This window comes from Mesoplodon mirus (genome assembly GCF_964341445.2).
Source record: "Mesoplodon mirus genome assembly, chromosome: 11".
Taxonomy (NCBI): domain Eukaryota; kingdom Metazoa; phylum Chordata; class Mammalia; order Artiodactyla; family Ziphiidae; genus Mesoplodon; species Mesoplodon mirus.
Genome location: NC_138987.1, coordinates 33,649,194 through 33,674,698, shown reverse-complemented (window position 1 = coordinate 33,674,698; position 25,505 = coordinate 33,649,194). Strand labels below are relative to the sequence as shown.

Sequence of the window (25,505 nt, the reverse complement as noted above, 5' to 3'; positions counted from 1 at the left end):
AGAAGTGGGCTTTGAACATGAGTGAGTCAGAGGAAAGCTGATTTAGCTCTTCTCATCTCTCCATTTCCCGCAACGGTGCCATTTGAGAGAGCTTTAAGCAGCTGGAAATTGTGACACAAAAATACACTTGTGATTCAGCAATGACCACACTGGGGCATCAAGTTTTTAGGAAAATCAAATCCTCTTACTTTGGGTTTCTCATGATTGTCTGCATTTTTATATGGTAGTTATTTTTAAACACTTTAATAATTTATTAGAATAAGATGTTTAACATATATTGGTACATTCGTGCTTTGCTTGAGGTTTTCTATTTCCGAATGTATTTTAAATATCAAATATTTTATTTCACTGATATGTTTTTAATTTTGTGAATTCTACCTTTTTAAAAACAAAATATACTCAGATTGGTATTTCAGTATTAGGCAAAATAATGACCAAAAAACTGGCATTGGGCTTCCCTGGTGGCTCAATGGTTAAGAATCCGTCTGCCAATGCAAGGGACATGGGTTGGAGCCCTGGTCTGGGAAGATCCCACATGTCATGGAGCAACTAAGCCTGTGCGCCACAACTACTGAGCCCACATGCCACAACTACTGACCTTGTGCTCTAGAGCCCACGAGCCACAACTACTGAGCCCAAGCACCACAACAACTGAAGCCCATGCACCTACAGCCCACGCTCCGCAACGAGAAGCCACCGCAATGAGAAGCACATGCACCTGCAACGAAGAGTAGCCCCTGCTCGCAACTAGAGAAAAGCCTGCATGCAGCAATGAAGACCCAACACAGCCAAAAATAAATAAATATTTTAAAAAATGGGTAGATCTGAATAGACATTTTTCCAATAAGACATACAGATGGCCAACAGGTCCATGAAAAGATGCTCAACATCACTGATCATCAGGGAGAAGGAAATCAGAACCATAAGGTTATCACCTCACACCTGTTAGAATGGCTATTAGCAAAGACAACAATAAGTGTTGGTGAGGGTGTGGAGAAAAGGGAACCCTTGTGCACTGTTGGTATGAAGGTAAATTGGTACAGGCACTAGGGAAGAGTATGGAGGTTCCTCAGAGAATTAAAAATAGAACTACCGTATGATCCAGCAATCTACTTTTGGATATTTATCTGAAGAAAACAGACACACTAACTCAAAAACGTATCTGCACTCCCATTTTCATTGCAGCGTTATCTACAATAGCCAAGGTATGGAAACAACCTAAGTGTCCATCAGTAGATGGAAAGATAAAGGAAATGTGGTGCATATATACAACAGAATATTATTCAGCCTTAAAAAAAAAATAAAAGGAAATCCTGCCATCTGTGCCATGGATGGACCTTGCGGGCATTGTATTAGGCACACTAAGCAAGATGCAGGAAGAGCAGTACTGCATGATCTCACTTATAATATGGTATCTAAAAAACAACAAAACCAAGCTCAGAGATAGAGAACAGATTGATGGTTGCCAGAATCAGGAAGAGGAGGGAGCCGGAAGGGACAACCCACAAGTGAAGGGGGTTAAAAGGTACAAACTTCCAGGTATAAAACGTGCCATGGAGATGTAATGTACAGCACGGTGACTATAGTTAATAATATATACTGGGTATTTGAAAGTTGCCAAGAGAATAGATCTTAAAAGTTCTCATGACAACAACAAAAAAGTGTGTAATTATGTATGGTGGCGGATGCTAACCAGACCAAAAAAAGAAAGAAATGGCAAAATAAATTATGGCATATCAAAAAAACCAAACAAACTTGGGAGTTCCCTATTGGCCTAGTGGTTAGGATTCCAGGCTTTCGCTGCTGTGGCCCGGGTTCAATTCCTGGTCAGGGAACTGTGATGCTGCAAGCCGCGTGGCTAGCCAAAAAACAAAAAACCAAACTCAGGCCCAGAGAAGTCAGGAGCCTCACCCAAGGCCACACAGCTTGCAGGTGGCCCGCCAGGGGAGATCCAGCCTACTGAATTCCAGCACCCTTCCCTTACCTACTTTGCTCTAAGGCTCAGTGAGAATCCACCTCCCTGAATCCAAATGCCATCAGTCTCCCCACACTGCCTGGTCCTTCCTGGACATTCACTACCAGTAGCTGTCTTCTCCTGAACTCAACCCTGTGTCACCCCCATTTACAGATTAGGAAACTGAGGCGTGGCAAGATTCAGTGAATCCAGCCAGTCTGATGCAAACCCACGGCTGTTACCCACACATTAGCTGCTGGGGAACAGCTACGGACTTTCCCAAGCACCTCCACACACTGGATCTTGTTGAATGCTCACCAGTGCTGGCGAAAAGCGGGCTGGACCCTCCCCACCGAGCAGCTGCAGAACCTGAGCACAGAGGTGAATGCCCTGCCCAGGAGCCCAAGGGGCAGATGCAGGTCAGAAACCCAGGTCTGTCAGATTCCAAAGCCTGTCCTTGCCCCGCGTGAGGGCAAGATGGGGGTGACAGGCCACCCAGTGCAGAAGCCCACAGATAACCAAACACACCACAGCTTTATTATTTCAATAAACTCCAAAAGCACATTTCCTGAATCTGCACGCTGAGGCAGAAGCCAGAGGCAGCGAGGCAAGGCAGCTGGGGTCCCTCTGTCCAGAGCGCGTGGGAGGCTCAAGGAGGTGGAGGTGGGGTGACAGCGGCATTCCTGCGGCAGGAGGCGCAGCTCACTTGAGGCGGTAGAGGACCTTACGCTGCATGCGATGCTGGATCTCGCCCCGCCGCAGCATGAGCTGCAGGACCTTGTGGATGGCGTGCTCCGGGTATTTCTGCAGGACACGGGGTCGGATGAGGGGCGTGCCTCCCACGGAACCCCAGACACCCCTCCCTCCGGAAGCCCAGGTGTCCCGTGCTCACGGGGGACTCTCCAGCCTTCACATCCTACCGCTCTGCATCCTAAGACAGGCTCACACTTCCTGAGCGACTACCACGTGCCAGGCCCTGTTCTAAGTCTTCACATACTTGAACTCGTTCTATCCCATAACATCCTCATGCAGCTGGTACTGTGATCATCACCTTTTTACAGAAGAGGAAACTGAGGCACGGAGAAGCTAAGTCACTCACTCCAAGTCACACAGCAATTAAGTAGTAGAGCTGAGACCTCAGCTGAGCCCATGTGACTCTAGAACCCAAGCTCCTGACACCCCTAAAGCCCTGTAAGCCTCTGTCTGCTCATCTCTCAAACGGGCGTGGTACCACCTACTGCATAAAACTGTTCTGAGGATGAAGAGGAGATGACGTACATGAAGGGAGCTGAGCCCAGAACCTGGGATTTTCCCTGCGATTTCAAAGACGGTGACAAGTTGCACACAGCTTCTAGAAGGCCCATCCCTTCTCTGTGGGGTCAAGAGCACTGTCCCCGGCGAGCTGGGTGGCTCACCCTCCTGGCAATGAGGCGAAGGGAGAGATGCACGGCTGGGGAAGCCTGGGACACTCCAGCAGGACCTCAGCCACCTCTCCTCTCCCCACAACGTGACACAGAAAGTCACAAGGGGAGGCACACTGGGAACGGGCCCGGCCCGGCCCCTTCCCCATCCTGGGCCTGTCTGCTGAGCAACAGGACGCAGTGTTAGGTGGCTGGGAACCAGGCCACAGGGAGCCCGCAGGACTCCCACTGGGCCCCCGGGGAGGCCCACCTGCTTGGTGAAGTCCTGGACGATGCTGTGCTCCGACACCTGGGATCCAATGGCGAAGCGGCGCTTCAGCTGCTTCTCGATGCGGCTCAGCAGCTCCTGGTCCTCCTGGCTGGTGAAGCCCTCCACCCCTGTGGGTGTGAGGAGGGAGACGGGCAGGTGGGGACCTCAGTCTGCCCACAGCGGCTAAGAGCGAGCCAGGCCCGGAAGAGAAAATGAGAGGGAGAGGAAGAGCGTGCCCGGGGACAACCAGGGCCTGACCGAGGAGATGACCGACAGAGACCCAGAGTCTGGGACGGGGCAGACGTGTGGGGAAGGATGCTGCAGGCAGAGGGAACGGCAGGTGCAAAGGCCCAGAGGTGGGAAATATGCCCATCTCGATCAAAACCCGGTCAGGAGGCCAGGGACATGGCCAGAGTGGGGGCAGGTCCTGTGGGCCCTGGAGGCCACGGCACAAATTTTTCTTTGATTCTGGTGAGCAGAACAGCCACTAGAGGGCTCTGAGGAGGGCCATGAGCTGACGACAGCACCTGGCTCCCAGGCAGCTGGACAGGCAGCAGCAGGAAGACTTCCTGGAGGGATCTATCTCAGATGGAGAGCTGGAAGGGACCCAGCAGTGACCCAGAAGGGCGCGCAGGCTGCCCCGGAGACCACATCTGTGAGGCGCCCCAAGCAGCCCAGGCAAGCAGGCTCGTAATTTCCAACTATTGCCCCAGGATGGATCTCCCCTGCTGACCCAGGCCTGCAAAGGCCTTGGTGTTTCAGCTACAGAGAGGGTGGGACCGTGGTGGGGGAGCCACTGAGAGGGACGTCAAGGCTCCAAGTTGAAATGAGTCTTCAAGGCAAACTCTTACCCAGCCTGCAAAGCCCAGCTCCAGTTTCACCGCCAGGAAGGCCCTCCAGGGCAGAGACTGAGTCATCTTTCCCAAGGGGACGGCGGGGTGATCAGACCCCCCCAACCTCCCAGGCTCCAGCCACACTGGCCCTTGAACACGCAGAGCCTGCTGTCCTTGGGGTCTTGCCGCTCAGCCCTCGCTCTATGCGCAGTGCCCGACCCCACACTCCGGGGAGCCATGTGTCCTCACTCACACCAGTCCCTGCTTCCTGCCACCTCCTCAGAGCCCATCCCAGACCACCCGAGGGGCAGGGGATCCCTCCCCAACATTCCTGACCTGCTGAACTTCTCCCCTCCGTGCTCTTTACCCCCTGAGCTTGATTTGTTTGCCTCTTTGCTGTGTCTCCCCTGTGGAGAAGGGGGGCCTCACAAGGCACGGACTTAGAGATCTGCTCACTCCTAGACTCCCAGCACCTAGAACAGCCCGGCAAATTCTAAGCACTAAGTACCTGCTGCGGAAGGAATGAATTCGTCCCAGCGGAGCCTGGCACAGAATCAGTGCTCCAGAGATGCTCAGAGGCTGAGCCCAAAGCAGGCAGCAGGACTTAACGGCAGCCTGAACCCCGCTGGCCTCGGGGTCGAGACGTGTATTCTAGCTGGGCGAATGGTGACCTTGGGCAGTGTGAATAGGCCTCTTTGGGTGTCAGTTTTCCCATCTCTAAGAGGTGAAGGGCTAAGTGCCCAGCCTGGCTTCTGGGGGTTTTGAGGGCAGCTGTTAGTGAAACGGAGGAAGAGCTCTGGAAGCACTCAAATGGTTACGGCTCAAAAACAGGGGTGCATGCAGACTTCCCTGGAGGTCCAGTGGTTAAGTCTCCATGTTTCCACTGCAGGGGGTGCTGGTTCAATCCCTGGTCAGGGAAATTCCATATGCTGCGTGGTGCAGCCAAAAAAAAAAAAAAAACGGGTGCCAACTACCATTCTTAACGGATGATAAAATTGTGAATTATAATAATGAACTGGGTCAAGAGAATTGTGCTCCAGAGTCTGGAGAGAGGCTGTTCTTCCCATCTTGGGGGAAATTGGCTGGTGGGGGCTGGGGACAGGAGAGGGGCTTATTCCCAGGAGGAAGCACGGAGAAGCAAATGCAGAGAAGCAACAAGCACAGCAGGTGTCCAGCATGAGCCCTGCCCACGGAGCCCACAAGCCACCCGAGCCTGGGTCCCTGCGGCTGCTCACCTGACAGGGTGCCGGACAAGGCGGCGTCCAGCGTGGACACCTGGAAAAGCCTCAGAGCCTCCTCCACGTCCGCCTCCGTGGCGAAGGGCTGCAGCTTCATCTTGCTGAGGGCCTCAGCAATGCGCACGACGGCCTCCAGCTGCCTGTGTGGGAGCGACGGGACGCCAGGGCGGACTCAGCCCATCTTCTCTCCCCATCCCACCCTGACCTCCAGGAGGTGCCTGCCCCAGGCAGTAAGACTACAGGGGAGACTGCTGGCTGTCCCCGTGATCCACCTCCCTCAGTAACAGAACCCCGACTTCTACTCTAGCACGTGGCGCCACCTAAAAGACATTTCCCAGACTCTCTTGCGTCTAGGTGTGTCTGTGTGACTAAGATGTGACCAGTAAGCTGTAAGTCCAAATATTTTACGGGAACTTCAGGAAGTGTCCTTAAAAGATGGACCATTCTTTTTCTTCCTCTCCAGCCACCTGGAATGTGGAGGTGATGGCTGGAGTTCCAGCAGCCACCTTGGACGATGAGGATAAGGGTGAACCTGAAGGAGCCCAGGTTGCTGATGGCTGAGGAGCCATCACATAGGTAGGGCTACCTACCCTCAAATGTTTTTACAGAAGAGGGAAATAAACTCCCAATTTACTTAAGCTACTTCACGTGGGTTTTCTATTACATACAGCCAAATACACTTCTAACTAATCAGTGCTGGAAGCAAGATTCAAACGAGGTAGGTTCAAGCTCTTAGTCACTCTACTGCGTAAACTCACAAGAGTGACAAGAGCTAACAGCTGAGAAAACTGAGATGCAGAAAAGGAAAGCAATTTCCCTGCAGTCACACAGTGGGCTGGAGGCTAGGACCAGGTCTCCTGACTCCCAGCCTGGACCCTCCTTCACCCTCAGGGCTTCCCGGCGATGGGGGAAGCTAGACCGAATTCAGAAGAAAGGGTTCCAGATTTTCTCAACAGCAAACAAACCAAGAGATACAGACAATCAGGGAGGCCACTGTTTTCACTCCCAAAGGAGTGCTCCCTGCCCAGCAGCCCTGACCATGGCCTGCACCACGTAGTCAGCAACAGCCCCGGCCCCAGACTTGCTGGGCACATAGTTCCTTGTAAACCGAGGCCATCTGCCCAGCCCGGTCCTGGCCCGCCCGCCTGCTCACCGCACGGTGATGGGGATGCTCGAGCGGCGGTCACTGTCCCTTTCGTGCTGACGGGCCCCGCTCCGCATGATGATGTACCGGTTCTTCAGCTTCTCTGCAGCCTCTGCCGACAGCCGAGGGCCACACTTCCTGCAGGATGGGGAGTGGCTGCCATGAGGCCAGAAAGAAATCTTGGGGTACTCACCCCATCCCCGGCCCTCTGCTGGCTTGCAGACATACGCTTTCCGGGCCCACCAGACAGTGGCCTCTCAGCGGTCCTCCCCCCAACACATTCAGGGGCAAGATGCACAGTGACATCCACAAGAGGCTCACAGAGACCGCTGTCCAGGGCAGGGAGCATGCCAGACTGGGGGTGGGGGAGGGTAGCAGCAGGGGTGTCTGCTCAGAATCTAGCCCCACCCTATCCCCGCCACCCCGCGGCCCCGCCCCAGCCAACTGAACTCTCACTGATTTAAGGGAAGCCTTAGATCACCTAATCCAACTCTCATGCTGAGGATGAGGTGAGCAAGGCCAGAGGGAGGGAGGAAACTCCCCATAAGCCACGTGGGACCTGGCATCAAGGGAGGACTAGAATCTGGGGCTCTCAGACTCACACCCAAGGGCCCAAGCCTCTGAGGACAGGGCCACGAAGAGCTCAGGCATGACAAAGACCCAGGTACCAATGGGCACCGCACCACCCGTCACCGAGGAGGAAGCGGTGAGTAGGGACCCACCTGAACGCAACACTTCACCTCCCATTAGAGAGGCACTCAAAGATCCCTCCACCCTTGGGTTTTAGTTCCAATAAGAGACAGCCGAGGTGTGTGTCCAGAATCTTGGTACAGGGATTAAAAGTACAGCCTTTGGAGCCAGGTACCTGGGTTCAAGTCTTGGCTCCACTACCTCCTGTCTGTAACCCTGGACAAGTTACTTAACCTTTCTTTGCCTTGGCTTCCCCATCTGTAAAATGGAATAATAATACACCAACCTCATAGGTCTGGGGAGAGGGATGGTGTTCACTTATACATAAAACTCTCAGGATAACATCTGGCACAGACTAATTACTATGTGTATGACTGTTGTCATTGGCCATCTGTGAGAACAACAATATTTAAGGTTGCAGCTGCCATTTACTGAGTGTTTACCTGGTGCAGGGCTGTGCCACTCACTCATTATTTTGTGTGATCCTTACAACAACCCTAGGACACAACCACCCAGGGAAAGCGAGACTCAACTGACTTGCCCAAGGTCACACAGTGGGGGCAGGAGTTACCCAGAGCCCATGTCCACAAGCCTCTCTGCACACCGGAGTCAAGGGGGTCTTCGAGACCATCTAAATTCTTTTTATTTTTTTGGCCTCGCCGTGCAGCAGGCAGGATCTTAGTTCCCCGACCAGGGATTGAACCCACGCCCCCTGCATTGGGAGCATGGAGTCTTAACCACTAGACCGCCAGAGAAGTCCGGAGACCATCTAAATTCTCCACCTTCGCTTCGGAGATGGAGAAACTGAGGCCAAGAGCCACTGAGCGACTGTGGGGTCAGGAAGGAGAGGAGCTAAGATCCTCAGGGCCTGATCTCAGGCATCCTGAATGGGGCTCTCTCCCACTCCAGGGGAGCCGGCAGCCCCACCCCCGTGGGGCCTGCATCCAGGACTCACGCGCGGCAGTAGGCGATGAACTTCTTTAGCTTGGTCAGGTCGATCTCGCCCTCCACGGCCTGGGTCTGTGTCAGAGCGCTCACGTGCAGAGTGATGACGTGTTTGGCCAGCATCTGGGAGGCAGAGGGGACACGAGGTCAGCCCGCAAGGCTTCCCAAGCCAGGTCCCAACGCAGAGGTGGAGCGGGAAGGGAGGGAAGAGCTGCCAGGGCTAGAAGTGGTGGAGGGGAGGAGGCCCTCGCTTTTCCTGGGGGTTTTCAGCTGGTAAGACAACAGCCCAGAGCTGCCAGGCCCTTCTCTGCCACCACGAGGGGTGCAGCTGCCTGAGAACAAGCCTCCCCACTAAGGGAGGTCAGGCTGAGCGGCAGAGACAGCCGCGCCCAGATGACCCAGAGACCTGACCCAGCCGAGCCTCGCACCTCCAGGCTTGTCCATGACGTAAGCGCTGGAGTTCCTTTCAGAAGCTGACTGACCGGAACTGGGGTTCTAGTACTTGCATCCAAAGGTCAATCCCCTCATTTCACACAGAAGGGACTAACACCCAGGAAATGACTGACCCCAAATCTCATGGCACATCGAGCTCAGGAGAGGTAGGACCCGGGACGCCCAGGGCAGCGCTCTTAGAATCCACAACCCCGCCTCCTTGGTGGCCCACTCACGGGCCGATCTGGTGGCCAGGGCTTCTGGTCGAGCCCCTTGTCTGCCCACCCTCGCCCCCCGACCCCTAGAACCGCAGGCCTGGCTGCGGTCCGGCCCCCCACGCACCATATCCCTCTCCTCGTTGTGCTCGTCCTTGACGATGAAGATCATGTCGAAACGGGACAGGATGGTGGGCATGAAGTCGATGTTGTCCTCCCCCTTCGTCTCGTCCCAGCGGCCAAACACCGAGTTGGCAGCAGCCAGGACGGAGCAGCGGGAGTTGAGGGTGGTGGTGATGCCGGCCTGACAGGGAAGCGTGGGGGGCAGCAGAGGACAGGGAGATGGGAACACGGGGTCACGGCCCTCTCGGGTATGCACACCCGTGCCCACATGCACGCACGCAAGCACGCACACACACAGGATTCCAGGACCACTGCTGCGGCCAACAGAGGTCGGACCGCTCAGGGCAGCCTGAAGACGGGGCCAGAACCCGGCCCCTCCCAGCATCCCGGGACAGCTCTGCCGGGCTGGACCAGGGAGGATGCTCACCTTGGCGATGGAGATGGTCTGCTGCTCCATGGCCTCGTGGATGGCCACGCGGTCGTCTTCTCGCATCTGTATAGAAGACAGAAACGTCCACCAGACCCAGGTGAGGGGCCAGGGCACGGTAGCAGCAGGAAACCCTACAGGAGCTACCATTCCCAAGTCCCGACCCTGTGCCAGGCCGATAGCAGGAACCGGGTCACCTCTAGTCACGGGGACAGTGTGTGGGCTTGGCTCTCCTCTCCCCATTCTCAGGTGCGGAAACTGAGGCTTGGAGAGGTGCAGTTACTTCCCGATAGTAACGGGAAGTCTCCACATCACAGGTGGTTTCTGCCGTCCAAGAACAGAAGGCCACACCCCCAGCCCGCGGCCAGCAGGCGCCACCACCACTGAGCCACCACCTCACCCTGCCAGGCTCACCTTGTCAAACTCATCGATACAGACGACCCCACCATCGGCCAGGACCATGGCCCCACCCTCCATGATGAAGTTCCGGGACGAGGGGTCCCTCATCACCGAGGCTGTCAGGCCGGCCGCGCTGCTGCCTTTCCCAGACGTGTACACCTGGGGGAGGGAGGCGGGAGGGTCAGGGCCCATCATGGCTCCATGCTGACCCAGTAAGTCAAGGGGGCCCAGGAGCTAGGGCTCAACCAAGGTCACACGTCACAGCTGGCTGCAGAGCACAGACAATCTCAGTGTTCCTCCTCTGATGGGGGGACCACCCCAGCCCCAGTTCTCCCACAGGGGAGCGTTCACATCCATCACTCACCTGAACCCCACGACTGCCCCATGAAGCAGCCCCCAGGGGCCCGGCTCATGGAGGAGCAAACTGAGGCCGACAGGAGAGCAGTGACACTGTTCCAGGGGGCCTCAGGGCTGGTTCGACTCCTGACTCCCAGGAAAGGCATCCCCACCCTGAGTCCCATGTCATCTATTGCTATCGATGTTAAGACTTAGCAGATGGATAAACTGAGACTCAGAGAGATTGGGTGACTTGCTCAAGGCCCACAGGCAATTACCAGCCAGGCTGAGACCAAACAAACCCCATCCAGTCCAGCACTCTGCCCGCTGCCCCAAACCTACATATGCCGTCGGTCCCCTTCCTCCTCTATCCTCTGCGGCCCCGCCCGCAGCCTTCCTCTCTGTGGCGCAGCTAAGGCGGACAGAGGTCACCCTGGGCGCTCACCCCAATGGGAGAGCACTTCTCCACAAACTTCAGCAGCTGGGACTTGGCCGTCCCCGGGTCCCCCAGCATCAGCAGGTTGATGTCTCCTCGGCGAGTGAGGCCATCGGGGAGCCTGGGGGAAGACGGGCAGGTGGGCCAGGTGAGCAAGGCGAGAAACCCAGGGCTGGTTGGTCACAGCGGTCTGGCTGTCGGGCCCCCGACCTGTCATGAGCCTCAGAGCAGGCGGGGAGGCGGGGGCTCTGGCCTGAGAGCCATGTTCATAGCCAGCTGTGTCCCCTAGCCTCACCCGTGGTGACTTGCTTCCAAGGGAGGGGAGGTTCAGAGGAATCGGCACTTAGAGCTGGGCTTGGGCACACACAGTCGGCATCTGATAAACACCCCCCCACCCAGCTGGAAAGAAGGAAAGAGAGAGAGCCAGCAGCGGGCTGCACACAGTACTGTGGAGCGGACACCGCGAGGGCAGGCTCCTGGCCCCAGCGCGCGTGCCTGTGAGCAAGTCCCTTTAGCTCTCTATGCCTCAACTTCCTCATCTATGAAATGGGCTCGATTGTAGCTTTCTCACAGGGCTAATCTGGGGACTGACTGCGTTGGAAACACATAAAAGCACTCAGAAGAATGTCTGGCACGTGGTAAGAACTCGGTAACTGGTAGCTGCTAAATATATTATTACTTCCTCTACCTCTACTATTTTATTTTAAAAGGACGCGACGTCCCGAGTATGAGGCTTTCACCCGTCTTATTCATGTGGAGACTTGTGTTCAGAGAGGTGGTGTCTCTTGCCCAAGGTCACAAGGTAAATAAGCAGCCCTGAGAGATGTCACCCTGGTCTCAGACTCCAAGCCCGAGCTCTCCCCGGCACTGGCCAGGCCCTTCACACCACCAAGGCCCCAGCCTAGCCAGGGCCGGGCAACTGCTCCGGAGGAAGGGTGTGGGCCAGCCCCCAGCCGGCTGGCAGCGAACCTGGGAAGCGGGGAGGGTGCCTGAGAGGGGCAGGCGGGGCTGAGGGTCCTGGGCAAATGAAAAGGGCATTCAAGTCCTGACCACCTGGCAGCTGCCCTCCTGCGGGCAAGTCACTCGTTCCCCTCCCCGGACCTGGGGGGCCTGGACACCCACCTCTTTCGGGAACCCCCGAAGAGCAGGCAGGCGATGGCCTTCTTCATGTCTGTGCCCCCGAAGATGGAGGGGGCAATGCTCTTGGAGATGACCTCGTAGACACTGGGGAGGGCGGCCAGGCGCCGGAACTCCTCCTCCTCCTGCGGGGTCACAGCCCCAGCAAAGCTGCGGCCTGGGTGGGCAGAGCAGGGGGCTGCGTGAGTGCCCTGAGGGAGAACGTGCTGCCTGAGGCCCACCGCCCTGGGCCGGCCCAGGGCCTCCCAGAGGGCAGGGCCCTCAGAGCCAGGCAGCACAAGCGTCAGTCTGAGCAAAGACAGAACCCCAGGTCTCCGCACCAGGCGTGGGCCTGTGTGTTCCAGGGTCCAGTGAGCAAGCAGATGAGTGTGGAGGGCGGGGGGATGACCTGAGGAGTGCCAGGTGACAGGGGCCCTCAGGGACATCTTCCATCTTGCCGATGGGGGTGACATGGCCTCTCTGGTGAGAACAGCACCGCTCACCCGGCTGCCGTGCGGGACAGAGCGCAGGGGCAAAGGTGGAGACGGGGAGACCAGGACGAGGCCCACTGACAGCCCAGGGGAGGGACGACGGGGATTCGGCCCAAAGCACACTCACTGGAGCCATCTGTGTCCACCTGGATGCCCAGGACCCGGATGTAGGAGCTCCGGATGCCCACGCCCACCCTGTCGCGGCCCTTGCTGGCGGTCAGGCCAAACTTCTTGATGGAGTAGATGCCCATGATGGTGACCCTGTTCCCAGGGACGACCTTGTCACACAGGTACCTGAGAGGAGGATGGGGAGGAAGAAGGTGAGAGGCTGGTGGGGGTAGCAAGCCCCCAGCTCCCCCAACCCCGTCATGCTCGCCATCCGTCCACCTCGCCATCTCTACATGGGGCCCCACGGGCTGGCTCCAGCCCCCGCACCACCCAGGGCCCTCTCCCTCTCACCACAACCCAGCCCATGCTTGGACGGCCCAGCTGCTGAGAGGAGGACAAGCCTTGGTCATGGGGGCGGCCTGACCCCTCCACGGGCCTCAGGAGCTCGTCCGTTATGCTGGTTGGAGTTGGGGGGCGCCCACCCCAGCCCCTCAGGTGCCCCGCCTCCATCTCATCTGCTGTCAGACACATTGCAGGGCCCCCCCTCGGCCATCTCGGGGGAAGCACTCCTCACACCCTCCCAGCCTCCCTGCGAGGGCCGCGCCCCACTTCTGCCTCTTTCACGGCTCCACGAGCTCAGTCAAGTCATTCTGCCTCTGGATTTTAATTTCCTCTTTAAAAAAAAAAAAGATGTTGAGGGACTTTCCTGGTGGTCCGGTGGTTAAGAATCCGCCTTCCAACGCAGGGGACACGGGTTCGATCCCTGGTCGGGGAACTAAGATCCTACATGCCACAGGGCAACTAAGCCCGTGCGCCACAACCAGACAGAAGCCTGAGCGCCGCAACAAAAGATACTGCATGTCGCAACAAAGATCCCGCGTTGCCGCAACTAAGACCCAGCACAGCTAAATAAATAAATATTCAAAACAAACAAACAAACAAACAAAAAATATATATATATATGTAGAGAAAGAGAGAGAAACACGGAAGTCTCTGAGCCCCTCCAGCCTGTGCAGCACAGAAAGGACCCTGGGGCATGTATCCGTATTCTGCTGCTTAGAAGCTGTGTGACCTCTCTGAGCCTGGGAGAGGATGATAAAGTGATCTGACCTGCTGGGTTACTGTGGGATCAAGTGAGGTACAAGACCCAAAAGTGCTTTATCCACCAGAGAATCACATCTCCTAAAGGACCCACACTGTCGTTGTTAACTTTCTGTGACTCCCCTCTTCCCAGACCCCACTTCCTCAGCTTTGAATAATCTAATCATAGACCATTTGAATAATCTAATAAATACCGAATATTTAATCTGTATTAAGGAATTGTGCTAGAGACACAGTGTAGAGGACAAATGTATGGACATCAAGTGGGGGAAAAGGGGGGTGGGATGAACTGGGAGATTGGGATTGACATATACACACTAATGTATAAAATAGATAACTAATGAGAACCTGCTGTATAGCACAGAGAACTCCACTTCTCTATACAGTAGAAACTAACACAACGTTGTAAAACAACTATATCTCAACTAAAAAAAAAAAAAAAGAAAGAAAAAGGAACCGTGTTACACACCCAACATGCATTTTCCAATTTAAATCTCCCAGCAGCCTGATGAGATTAAGGCCTGTCACTGTCCCCATTCTCCTGGTAAGGAGACTGAGGCTCAGAGAGCCCATGTAACTTGCTCAAGAGCCTGACCTCTACACCTTCCACAGCCACTAAGGAAGCTAATGACCTACGGACCCCCTCCTCCGAGAAACGTGCAGCACAGACCATCTGCACGCGACGTCGGGGTGCAGGAGCCCAGGTGAAGAAGCCCAGTCCACACCTCCACACCTTCCTCCCAGGTCACCAGGAGGGGACCGGGCTGGCCCAGCACCCCAGCACCCTCTCCCCCTTTCCAATCACCCAGCAACATCCAAGGAAGAATCTTAAACAGAAAGCCTGGGGTGGGCGTCAGGCTGGAAAGAGGCTCCCCCGGCTACTGGCTGTCCAGCTCTGGGCCTCCCAGTTCTAAGAGGGCTGAGGAGACTCTGCAGGAAGAACGCAGGCTGGCAGCCCAGCCCCTCCACTCACTGAGCCGGTCACACATCCTCACATTTCCTCGTCTGCAAAGAGGGGTGGACCCGCCCCTGCAGATTATGGGGAGACGAAATGAGAGGAAGCATGGGGGCGGCACCAGGCACGGAGCAAGTGTTCTGTAACCAGCCACCCTCCCCCACACCCCACTATGCTCAGCCGGCCACTCGCGGCACCTGACTCAGGGGCACGGCCAGGGAGCCCACTCACCTGTCGCAGTAGAGCTGCATGTGTCTGGGCATCTCGCCATGGGGCACCGCATCCGGCAGCTCCTGCAGCTTCAGGGTCTGGAAGTCCACGCACTTGCACTTGTCCGGCATGATGAAGTAAGGATCCAGTGGGCACTTGGGGCGCCCGGCCTGATCCCTGTCGGTGGAGAGAAGGGTCACCAGAGCTGCCCCCAGAGCCCCAAGGCCAGGAGTCAGCGACAGGACTGGCCAGCAACAAGCTAGGGGTCTCCAGGACCCGGGAGAAGGCCCTAAAGGAGGGCAGCTCAGCGGGGGATACCCACAGGGCTAGGAGTGGGGAGAGGTGCTCTGAGCCTGGCACCCCCATTAACCTGCTGCGAGGCAGACAAGTCACACTCCCAGCCCTCCCGAGGGGGTCTCAGTGTCCCCACAGGTGAAAAGGGGCCAAATCGCCAGTGACCTTTCCAGCCCCCCACTCAGATCCCAGGATCTGCCAGTGAGGGTCTGGGTGTCTCGAGACCCTGCTCAGGGTTCCAGGCGTCCATGCACCTCGACATAATGAAATCACTATCCCACTATTACAGCTGTGTTACTGCAAAGCACTGATTTTGTGCCGGGCACTATTCGATGTACCGGGGACACAGCCGTGAACAAAAAGTCCTTGCTCTTCTGGAGCTCAGTTCTGATCATGGGAGGCCAAGAACACCAACCAGCAGATAACCACACACCAGGACAACAGAGGTACCATCAAGGAGGCAGGTCTACAAGAGGGACACGTGCCCCAAACCTAAGGGGGAGGGGCGGGGAGGCAACCCTGTGAGGTGATATCGGAGGAGAAAGCTGAAGGAAGCAGCGAGGTCACAGATTTTGGAGGTCAGAGGAAAGAAAGTTCCAGGCGGAGGAACAGCAAGTCCAAAGGCCCAGTGACAAGAGCGTGCTCAGCATGTTCCAGGAACAGCAGGGAGGCTGGGCCGAGAGAGGAGGGAGGACAGGAGGCCACAGGGAGCCAGGAGCACACCGAGGAGGGCCATGCAGGCTGAGATGGCACTTGACTTTGGGAGAGACGAAAACGGCTGAATCACCTGCAGTGCAAAGGGTCACCTGGCTGCCAGGGGGTGGAGAGACTAGGGGACGAGGGTGGGTGGGCGCAGGGGGCACCAGGGCACCAGGCCGGGTGAGGGATGACAAAAAGCGTGGAGCAGGGAGACGTGCCGCAGGGGGTGAGAAAAGACCTGACTCTCCACGTACAGACTTAAGGGCAGAGCGGAAGGGCTTCCTGATTGTTTGGATACGACACAGGAAAAAACACGAGACCAAGGATTTGGACCCGAACACCTGAAAAGATGGCCTTCCCGTTTGGGGTAGGGGTCATGCTGCAGGAGGGCAGATCTTGGGATGGGATGGAACCTGCCACACAGGGTGTGGGGCTTGTGCAAATCTGCGATGCCCACTATAGACACCCACGCGAGGGTGTCCGGCGGGCAGCTGCACGTGAGGCTGGGGTTCAGTGGAAACACACATTTGCGTGTCCTCTGCACACAGACAGTATTCAAAGCCCGAGACAGGCAAGGGGGTTAAGTATAGAGAAAAGAAGGGTGGCTGAGGCCTGAGGTCAGGAAGCTGAGGGGAACCAGCAGCCAGAGAGGGTAGGGGCCCTTGAGATCAGAGGTCAGCAATGGTTTTCTGTAAGGAGCCAGAGACAAATACTTTCAGCTTTGTGGGCCATGAGGCCACACACTCTGCCTCCGAAGCACAAATGCAGCCATAGGCAATGTGTAAACGAAGGAGCCTGGCACGTTCCTGGGCCTTCCCTCCAGACCTGCCCCAGCAAGCCAAGGTTTCTTGTAGAAGACTCCTGGTGGACTCCCAACCCTGGCTCCCGGCACAGGTTGTCTGGGCGCCCTGGAGGGACAGAACTCACCACTGCGGCGGGACACCACCGCCCCGGGCATCAGGTCTGCCCCAGGCCCTCCCTGCTGAAGGTGGTGCAGGCCGGGTCCTCCTCCTTCGTCTCCGCTCAGATGTCACCCTGTCACCCCCACCGTGCCACAGGGCCACGCAGAGCCCACTCACGTGTTGCACTTCCTGGGCAGGGCGTAGCCCTCCAGGCCGGGGCGCATGGCGACGTTGGTGAGGGTGTTGCGGCAGCTGCGGCACTGGACGGAGATGCGGGTGGCCTTAGCACGGACCCCAGAGGCGGCAATGATGATGCCGGGGATCTTCACCAGGTGCGACATCGTGTCCGACTGCAACAGAGCCACGGGGAGGGTGGCTGGTTAAAGGGAGCCGGAACACCTGAGATCACGTAGGAGAATCTTTTTCTAATGTGTACTGAAGTATTCAGGTATACAGGACCATGTCTGTAACTTACTTTAAAATACTCTAACAGGGGGGCTTCCCTGGTGGCGCAGTGGTTAGGAATCCGCCTGCCAACGCAGGGGACGCGGGTTCGAGCCCTGGTCCGGGAAGATCCCACATGCCGCGGAGCAACTAAGCCCTGTGGCGCCACAACTACTGAAGCCCGCGCGCCTAACGCCCGCAAGCCACAACTACTGAAACCCACGTGCCACAACTGAGCCCACGTGCCACAACTACTGAAACCCACGTGCCACAACTGAGCCCACGTGCCACAACTACTGAAACCCACGTGCCACAACTGAGCCCACGTGCCACAACTACTGAAACCCACGTGCCACAACTGAGCCCACGTGCCACAACTACTGAAACCCACGTGCCACAACTGAGCCCATGTGCCACAACTACTGAAACCCACGTGCCACAACTGAGCCCACGTGCCACAACTACTGAAACCCACGTGCCACAACTGAGCCCACGTGCCACAACTACTGAAACCCACGTGCCACAACTGAGCCCACGTGCCACAACTACTGAAGCCCACGTGCCACAACTGAGCCCACGTGCCACAACTACTGAAACCCACGTGCCACAACTACTGAAACCCACATGCCACAACTGAGCCCACGTGCCACAACTACTGAAACCCACGTGCCACAACTGAGCCCACGTGCCACAACTACTGAAGCCCATGCGCCTAGAGCCCGTGCTCTGCAACGAGAAGCCACCGTGATGAGAAGCCCGCCCACCGCAACGAAGAGTAGCCTCCGCTCACCAGAACTAGAGAAAGCCCGTGCACAGCAACGAAGACCCAACACAGCCGAAAATAAATACATAAATAAATGTATATAAAAAATAAATTAAATAAAATACTGTAGCAGAAAAAAGAAGAAAGCAAATAAGGCAAAATGTTAATGGCCATTAAATCCCTTTCATCATCATCTCTTCTTCCCTCTCCCAGGAGCTTTTCTGGGACAGACAGGCAGGCTACAGGTTCGTGCTGAGGCCCCTCAAAGCCCAGAAGGTGGGGAGTGGAGTAGAAGGTGAAAGGTTCGGGAAGGAGGCTGCCCCCCAAAGAAGTGAGACCAGAGGCACGTGTTGCTGCCACAGCCCAGGGGACCCCAGACCTGCTGAAACCGCCCCCCCCAGAGCTTGTCTTCTGGAAAACTATCTACAAGCTGCAGAAAGCCTAGCCCTCCAGGATCCCAGGGATGGAAAAGCCTGAGGCTGCCTCAGCCCCTAAGCCACCCCGACAAGCGATCCTTCTAGAGAGGACCCCTCCTCTACCACAGGACACCCGTCACCCGAGGTAGGCCGGTCACTGGGTTTTCCAGTGGGTCTGAGAATAGGAAGCTTGTCCCATGTGGCGTTGAGCTTTGCTTCTCTGAGGAAACAGCTGCCCTGCAAAACAAGTCCAATGCCGCCTCCGCATACAGGCAAATGCGTGATGCTCGGGTGAGTTCCACACACAGTCCCAGGTCCCCTCCCCGGTGCTGGGCAAAGGGACGAAGCCAACACGCTCCACAGACTCAAGAGCCCACAGCCCAGCCCTGCTTCTGGAACAGAACTGCCACTGTGCTAATCAAGGAGGATTTAGTAGGGACCCCAGCCAAGCTGCAGGACACGGGGTTCCAGCAAAGACCAGGGCGTGGCCTTCTGGTGAGTAACAGAGGAGGTGACACTACCTGGGCCCACAGTTCAAAGGCACAGCTACAAGCATCCTTTCATTTGCTTCTCACAACAGCCTCGTGACAGAAGAACCAACGTCAGGCCCTCACTTCCTCCACAGGAAGCTCTCCTGTCCCACCCCTGCCTGTTGTATAAATTCTCCTTTCACACGGCAGCCCAAGGGAACCTTTAAAGATAGAATCGGCCCATCCTCCTACCTAACCTTCAATTCAAGCTGCTTTCCACAGCAGCCAAGGCCCTGGCCATCTGGTCTCTCTACCCGCTCCCTCCCTTCCTCTCCCCAAACCCTTACTCCCTGAGGTCCAGCCACACTGGCTTCTTTCTGTCCCTTGAAACCTGCCGCTGTCCCCGCCCCAGTGCCTTTGCACCTGCTTCTCCAGGAGCCTGGAACGCTCCTCCCCCAAGCTGTCACAGGGCTGCGTATCCCTCAGGTTTTCGCGCCAACATCACTTCCTCAGAGGGGCCTTCTCCGACCACCTCCCAGACCCCCGGCCACTGTCACATTGCCTGTTTCCTTTGCTTCATGACTCGTATCACAGGACCTGAAATCAGCTCACTGCTCCTTGTCTGATTCTCCCACTGTAAGCTCCATGGAACCAGGTCTTGTCTGTCTACAGTGAGGGTCCCCCAGCACCCAGCGAGGGGCAGTCACTCGATAAGTGCTTGTTGAATAAAACCAATAAAGACTAGATGGCAGACTGGCTCTGCCAAACTCTCCCTCGGCCTCATCACTCTCCAGCCATGCTGGCTGTCTTTCCCTCGGCCTGGCACACACCCTGCCCCCCTTGCCTCGCAGGCTTTGTACCAGCTGTGCCCTCCCTGCCCGCCCCGAACATTCTCTCCCAGCTGTTTGCGTGCTACCTGTTCTCACCCTCAGATCTCCACTCAGACGTGCCCTCCTCAAAGCAGCCTGCCTTTTTTTTTTTTTTTTTTTTTTTTTGCGGTACGCGGGCCTCTCACTGTTGTAGCCTCTCCCGTTGCGGAGCACAGGCTCCGGACTCGCAGGCTCAGTGGCCATGGCTCACAGGCCCAGCCGCTCCACGGCATATGGGATCTTCCCGGACCGGGGCACGAACCCGTATCCCCTGCATCGGCAGGCAGACTCTCAACCACTGCGCCAGGGAAGCCCCAAAGCAGTCTTCTTGATGTTTTCCAGAGGGGCCCCCGCGTTTTCTCATCACCCTTCTGATTTCTCCCATTGCTCTTACAGTCACCTACAGTGATCATGGGTGACGTTCACCAGCTTATCCAGTCTCCCTGGGGACAGCAGCTTGTCCTGAGCTCACCACTGTTTCTCCAGGACCCAACTCACGCCTTGCCCACAGGAGGAACTCAGCAAACATTTGCCCAACGAGCTAAGTTTTCAGGGGCGCAAACAGGCTCAGAAAGGTCGAGTGAGTTGCTCAGGGTCACACAGCTGACACCCAGGTCTCTCTCCAAAGCCCCTCCTCACATGCAGCCGCCACCGCCACCCTTCAACTGGCCTGAGTGGACCCACCTTCAGGCTACGGATGCTGGACGGGCTGGCATCCGACTTGAGCATGACTTGGATGTCCTGGAGCACCTCGTCGCCAGCAGGCCGGGGCCGGGTCACCTCATCGGCCACCTCCTTGGCAGCTTCCTCCAGCTGGAGAGGAGGAGGGGGGCAGGCTGTGAGTGACCAGAGCAGGGCCAGCCCTGGGGGTTCAGCGGGTGCGGGGAGGTCCCACTCACCAGCTGCAAATGCTCAGCCGGCTGCTTGTACAAGTAGTCGGCCAGGTCCTCATCGAAGCTGGCAAGGTCCTCCATCTCCACCTCTATCCAGTACTCCCCCAGGTTATAATGCCGCTTGAGTTCATCCCTGGGGTGGGGGTGGGGGTGGGGAAGGGTGCAGAGAAAAGGAGACAACGCTGGCTGAGGTGCGCCCGCACCCTGAGTCTCCCACACCACTGCCCCGCCACCCCGCTTCCCAAACACATCTAGTTCCAGGTGGTTCTGTTATTTAACCCTGCAGAGGCCCCCCCCACTGCTGAAAAGCATCCTCCAAAGAAAGCTCCGCGGAAGGGGTCCAAGCAGTAATCCAAGGACAGTTCAGCGCTCACAGACAGGGTCCTGTGCATAGGTGTCTGGAAGACTCTCACTGCAAACCAGTCCTTTCAGTGGACTCCTTGGAGCCTTTAACCCTCTCTTAGATACTAACAAGGCACATGGCTAGAACCTGGAGACTGAAGGCAGCAGAGACCATGCCTGTCTTGTCAACCACCAGAATCTTTTTACAGAGCATCCTATGGGACTATTATCCCAAAAACACATTCGGGGGCCACTGACCTCCTCGGCCTCATCCCTGTCCACCTCATGTCCGGAGCCGCATGCAACAGCCAGCCTGGCCCCGAGAGACCCTTGCTGTAACACGCCACCCCATACCCTGCTCCTGCATGCAACTGCTCCTATCTGAAATGCCTTCCAGGCTTGACCCTCCCTTGTTTCCTCTCAGCTCAAGGTCACCTCGGCTCCCCTGGAAGCCTCCCTAACTCCCCTGGAAGCCTCCCTAACTCCCCGCGTATATTCTTCCTTTGAGGTAATTATCACTTTGTAATTTATTTGTAGCTCCCTATGCTTCATTCCCACTGACTTAGAAGCTCCTTCAGAGCAAGTAGTATGAATCTTTTCATCTTTGCATCTCAGAGTCCAGCACATAGATGGTCAATGTCGGCTGATGCATGAATAAATGGAGGCAGGAGTGGCTGTGCCGTTTTACTGATGAAGAAACTGAGGCCCAGAGAGACCGTCACTTGGAAGTCACTCAGCTAATAATCAATCAGGCCCAAGCCTGGACCTGCAAACTCACGTTCTCTGCATTTTAACGGCCTATGAGTATCTGGTGCGATGGCACCAATGTACAATGACTAGGAACGGGGGCCTTGCCCAGCTCATTCAGTGCTGCAGCCCAGCACCTGGAACAGTGCCTGGCATGCAGCAGGTGCTCAGTCAATAGGAGTTGACTGAGTGGAATGAAGAATGAATGAATGAGTGAAGTAAAACATAACTACCATCTTCACCTTTTGCACCCACTAAGAACTTGGTTTACAAGATATCGCAGACATTACACGGAAGGACAGTAAGAAATAGATGAATAGGAACAAATCCTGGACGAAGAACCCGCGTGACTCACTCAATCGTTAACTTCAGATGTGAAACGTACAAAACCATACGCCACGGGGCTGCGGGGCCCCAGTAAGTGGACGAAGCACCGCTGGGACCGCACCTTCCCTCCTGCACCGCTCCGGCCCGCACCTGTACTTGAAGGTGAAGCCCGTGCGGTCCGTGCCCACTCGGTACTGCCGCAGGAACTCCTTGAAGCGCCTCTGCAGCTGCGACTTGCGGGCCTGCCCCTCATCGGCCGCGTTGTCGCCCCCGAAGCTGTCGCTGTAGAAAATGCCGGGGTCGTCGAAGCCCGACATGACTGCACCTGGCGCGGGGACAAGGAGCTGGAGCAGATTCGGGGAGGGGGGCCGCGCGGCGTCCCCTCCGACACCTGGGTCCTCGGCTCCGAAGGCGGGGCGGGCGGGAGCCCGGTTCCGCCTCCCGGACCCTTACCCCAGTTCTCCCAAGAGAAACCCCTGCCAGACCTACTGCGCCCCAAATGCAGATACCTGTCGACCCCTGGGCCCGGCTCCGCAGTGCCCACTCCCCAGCCCTGCTGGCCCCACCTCTCCCTTCCCGCGCTACCTGGAACCAAAGAGACAGCGCCCACGGTCCGCCGCCGCCTTTCGCGGGAAAAACCAGACGTAGCGTTTGGACGCCGCGGCCGCTGCGCCCTCATTGGTTCGCCGGGACTCCGCGGCCAGCGATTGAGCCGTGCTGCGCACGCGAGTCCCGCCCCCCACGAGCGGGCCGCCGAAGAGGATTGGCGGCAGGGCGCATGACGTCAGTCCTCCTGGCCTCCTTCCGGGCTCCATTTTGCGTGCTGGACAATTTGGCGCGAAACTGACCCGGAGGTAGCGGCGGGGCGGGGCGCAAAGATGGCGGAGGGGTGGGTCGAGGGCAGGCGCCGTCGTGCGAGGGCTGTTCTGTGTACTCTTCTTAAGCCTTTTTCAAAGTTTCAGGAGGAAAAGACCCCTTTCAGAGCTATAGGTCCCTGAGAAGTACGCCTTGCCGGGTGTGAGCCTGCTTCCCCCTAGCGGCTGGAGGGGGCGCTGCCTGCCTGCGCTCCCAGTTCTCACCCTAAACACGCTTCCAAAAGTCGGGGATTAATCATCAAGAAGCCACCTCTGGTCTCGTTAACGCCTCTAGGATGAAACTCAAACTTGGGACTCGAGGGATGTTTTCTTAGACCCAATTGGTGATTTTTTTTTTTAGTTGTATAAGAGTTTTCATTATTTGGCAATGCTTAAAATTTGTGAAAATTCATGACCAGATTCCCAGCCTAACTTTAAAAACGGGAAGATCTGGCAAAACTTGATGGATTCTCAAGCAGCAATAAGGACTGCATAATCTCCCCTCCCTTCTTTTCCATTCTCACTGGCAACATGAACTATTTTTTCTAATGTTTATTATTTATTTGGTTGCGCTGGGTCTTAGTTGCGGCAGGCCGGCTCCTTAGCTGCAGCACATGGGCTCCTTAGTTGTGGCATGCAAACTCAGTTGCTGCATACATGTGGGATCTAGTTCACTGACCAGGGATTGAATCCGGGCCCCCTGCATTGGGAGCGCAGAGTCTTAACAACTGTGCCACCAGGAAATCCCGCAACATGAACTATTGGAAAGAACTTTTTATTCCACAGGCTACATTGGCACATACTTACGGGGAGTGTTTAAAATATGAGTCTGTTTATAGGGTTTCAAAGTTAGATCAAACGAATCTGAACCTTCAGGGAGGTCCCTCTGCATGGAGACCTAGCTTTAACTCATTCTATTTAACAGTTCTTTTATTTTCCACCGTGTGAATAGAATACAAATTATTCAGCCATTTTCCTGTTAGTAGAATTTAAGATGATTCTCTCTCCTCTCCCTCTCTTCCTTCGTCACTACAAACGGTATCAATGCCCTTGTCACAAAAAAACTGGAAACAGGGCCCAGGGTGGGAAGAGCTAAGTCGCTATTTTGAATGCCTACCCTTGGCATACATATCTCATGAACAGTGGCTCCTGGACCTGGTTGCACCTTGGAATCTCCCAGGAAGCTTTTTTTTAAAAATAAATTTATTTATTTATTTATTTTGGGCTGCGTTGGGCCTTCGGTGCTGTGCGCGGGCTTTCTCTAGTTGCGGCGAGCGGGGACTACTCTTCGTTGCGGCGCACGGGCTTCTCATTGCGGGGGCTACTCTTTGTTGTGGAGCACGGGCTCTAGGCGCGTGGGCTTCAGTAGTTGTGGCTCGCGGGCTCTAGAGCGCAGGCTCAGTAGTTGTGGCGCATGGGCTTAGTTGCTCCGCAGCATGTGGGATCTTCCCCGACCAGGGCTCAAACCCGTGTCCCCTGCATTGGCAGGCAGATTCTTAAGCACTGTGCCGAAGCTTTTCATAAACAGCGATTCCGGAGTCCTGTCCCAGATCTCCAGAATCAGAACCTCTCCGGGTGGGGCCCAGGATATGCGGGTGTTGTGATGCCACCATCCGCAGACTGGGGTTTGGAGGCCACTGGACCCTCCTACCAGCTGTAGGAGGCAGGTGTACTGTTAGTTTCAAGGGGACTTGAAGTGACTTAACCAAGGTTCCAGACTTGGTGACAAAGCCAGAACTAGGGAGAGGTCTCCTGGCGCCCAGTCCTCACTCACATGAGTCGTGTAAGGAAAAGCCTTGTCCCCTGCTTTGCTAAATACACCTCCAGCCAAGGGCTTTCACTCTGCCAGATTGGGAGGCTGCATTTCTACCATTTCAGTGGCTTTCGGGACTTCAGAGAGTGGAAAAGACTTGGGTTTAGAACTGGCGAGACCTGATTTAAATCCTTCCTGACCCTCAGAGAGCATTAACACTCCCCACAGCTTTTCTCTGAGGATCAAATGAGATGATGTCATGGGTGAGAGGATGTCATGGGTGAGATGATGTCATGGGTGAGATGATTAGCAAGAATCACAAAACACTGATCTCCCTTGTTTCATAATAGTATTATACACTGTTGGTATTTTACATGCATCTCATTTGCTTCTCAAAACAGATGAGCTGGGTCTCACTGTATTCATGTTAAAGGTGACAGAACTGGGTCCCAGAAAGGTTAATAACTAACCCCAAAGGCAGAGCTACAAAATGGAGCAGCAGGAATTTGAACCAGGGATCACACTCCACTCCCTTGGATTCACTGTACAGGATGCAAATTTTATCCCAGCATCTGCTCATTTCAGCCTAACAGGGAATCCCATCTTCAGTAAAGCGGAGTCTTGCATCAAGCAGGGTTCACCACAAAGACCTGCCCACCGACGGCTTAAAGGTCCCCCCCCCCCACATCCTCAGAACAGAGCACAACATCCCAGACCAGCTCCTGCCATCCCCACCTTCACCCCTTCTCCCCACCAGGCTTTCAAGAAACAAGTGAGGAAAAGTCAGCTCCCCAAAGGTAACAGAGCCCAAGAAAAACACTTCAGGTTACTATTAAGCCATGTAGTTTATTATTTCACATGAAAGTTAGCGACCAAGGCCACAGTGCTGTTAAACCCCTCCCTCCCAC

At 55.9% G+C, this 25,505-nt stretch overlaps 1 protein-coding gene across 3 annotated transcripts; it reads right to left on the bottom strand.

Moving 5' to 3' along the window:
- Positions 1–2,471: 2,471 nt before the first annotated feature.
- On the bottom strand, positions 2,472–22,699 carry MCM5 (minichromosome maintenance complex component 5). 3 transcript variants are annotated; one of them, XM_082634990.1, is made up of 17 exons: positions 22,576–22,699; positions 22,141–22,315; positions 20,581–20,707; positions 20,366–20,494; positions 16,897–17,069; positions 14,846–15,001; positions 12,578–12,744; positions 11,966–12,137; positions 10,853–10,964; positions 10,087–10,230; positions 9,673–9,738; positions 9,250–9,426; positions 8,486–8,598; positions 6,850–6,978; positions 5,694–5,836; positions 3,626–3,753; positions 2,472–2,758 (listed from the first exon to the last, which is right to left on the bottom strand). In XM_082634990.1, the coding sequence occupies exons 1-17, from the start codon at positions 22,667–22,669 to the stop codon at positions 2,657–2,659; spliced, it is 2,307 nt and encodes a 768-aa protein (XP_082491116.1). In that variant the 5' UTR covers positions 22,670–22,699; the 3' UTR covers positions 2,472–2,656. The 3 variants fall into 3 exon arrangements, with proteins under 3 accessions (XP_082491116.1, XP_082491117.1, XP_082491118.1); XM_082634991.1 differs by having other exon boundaries at positions 22,557–22,643; XM_082634992.1 differs by having other exon boundaries at positions 22,500–22,600.
- Between the last annotated feature and the right edge of the window lie 2,806 nt (positions 22,700–25,505).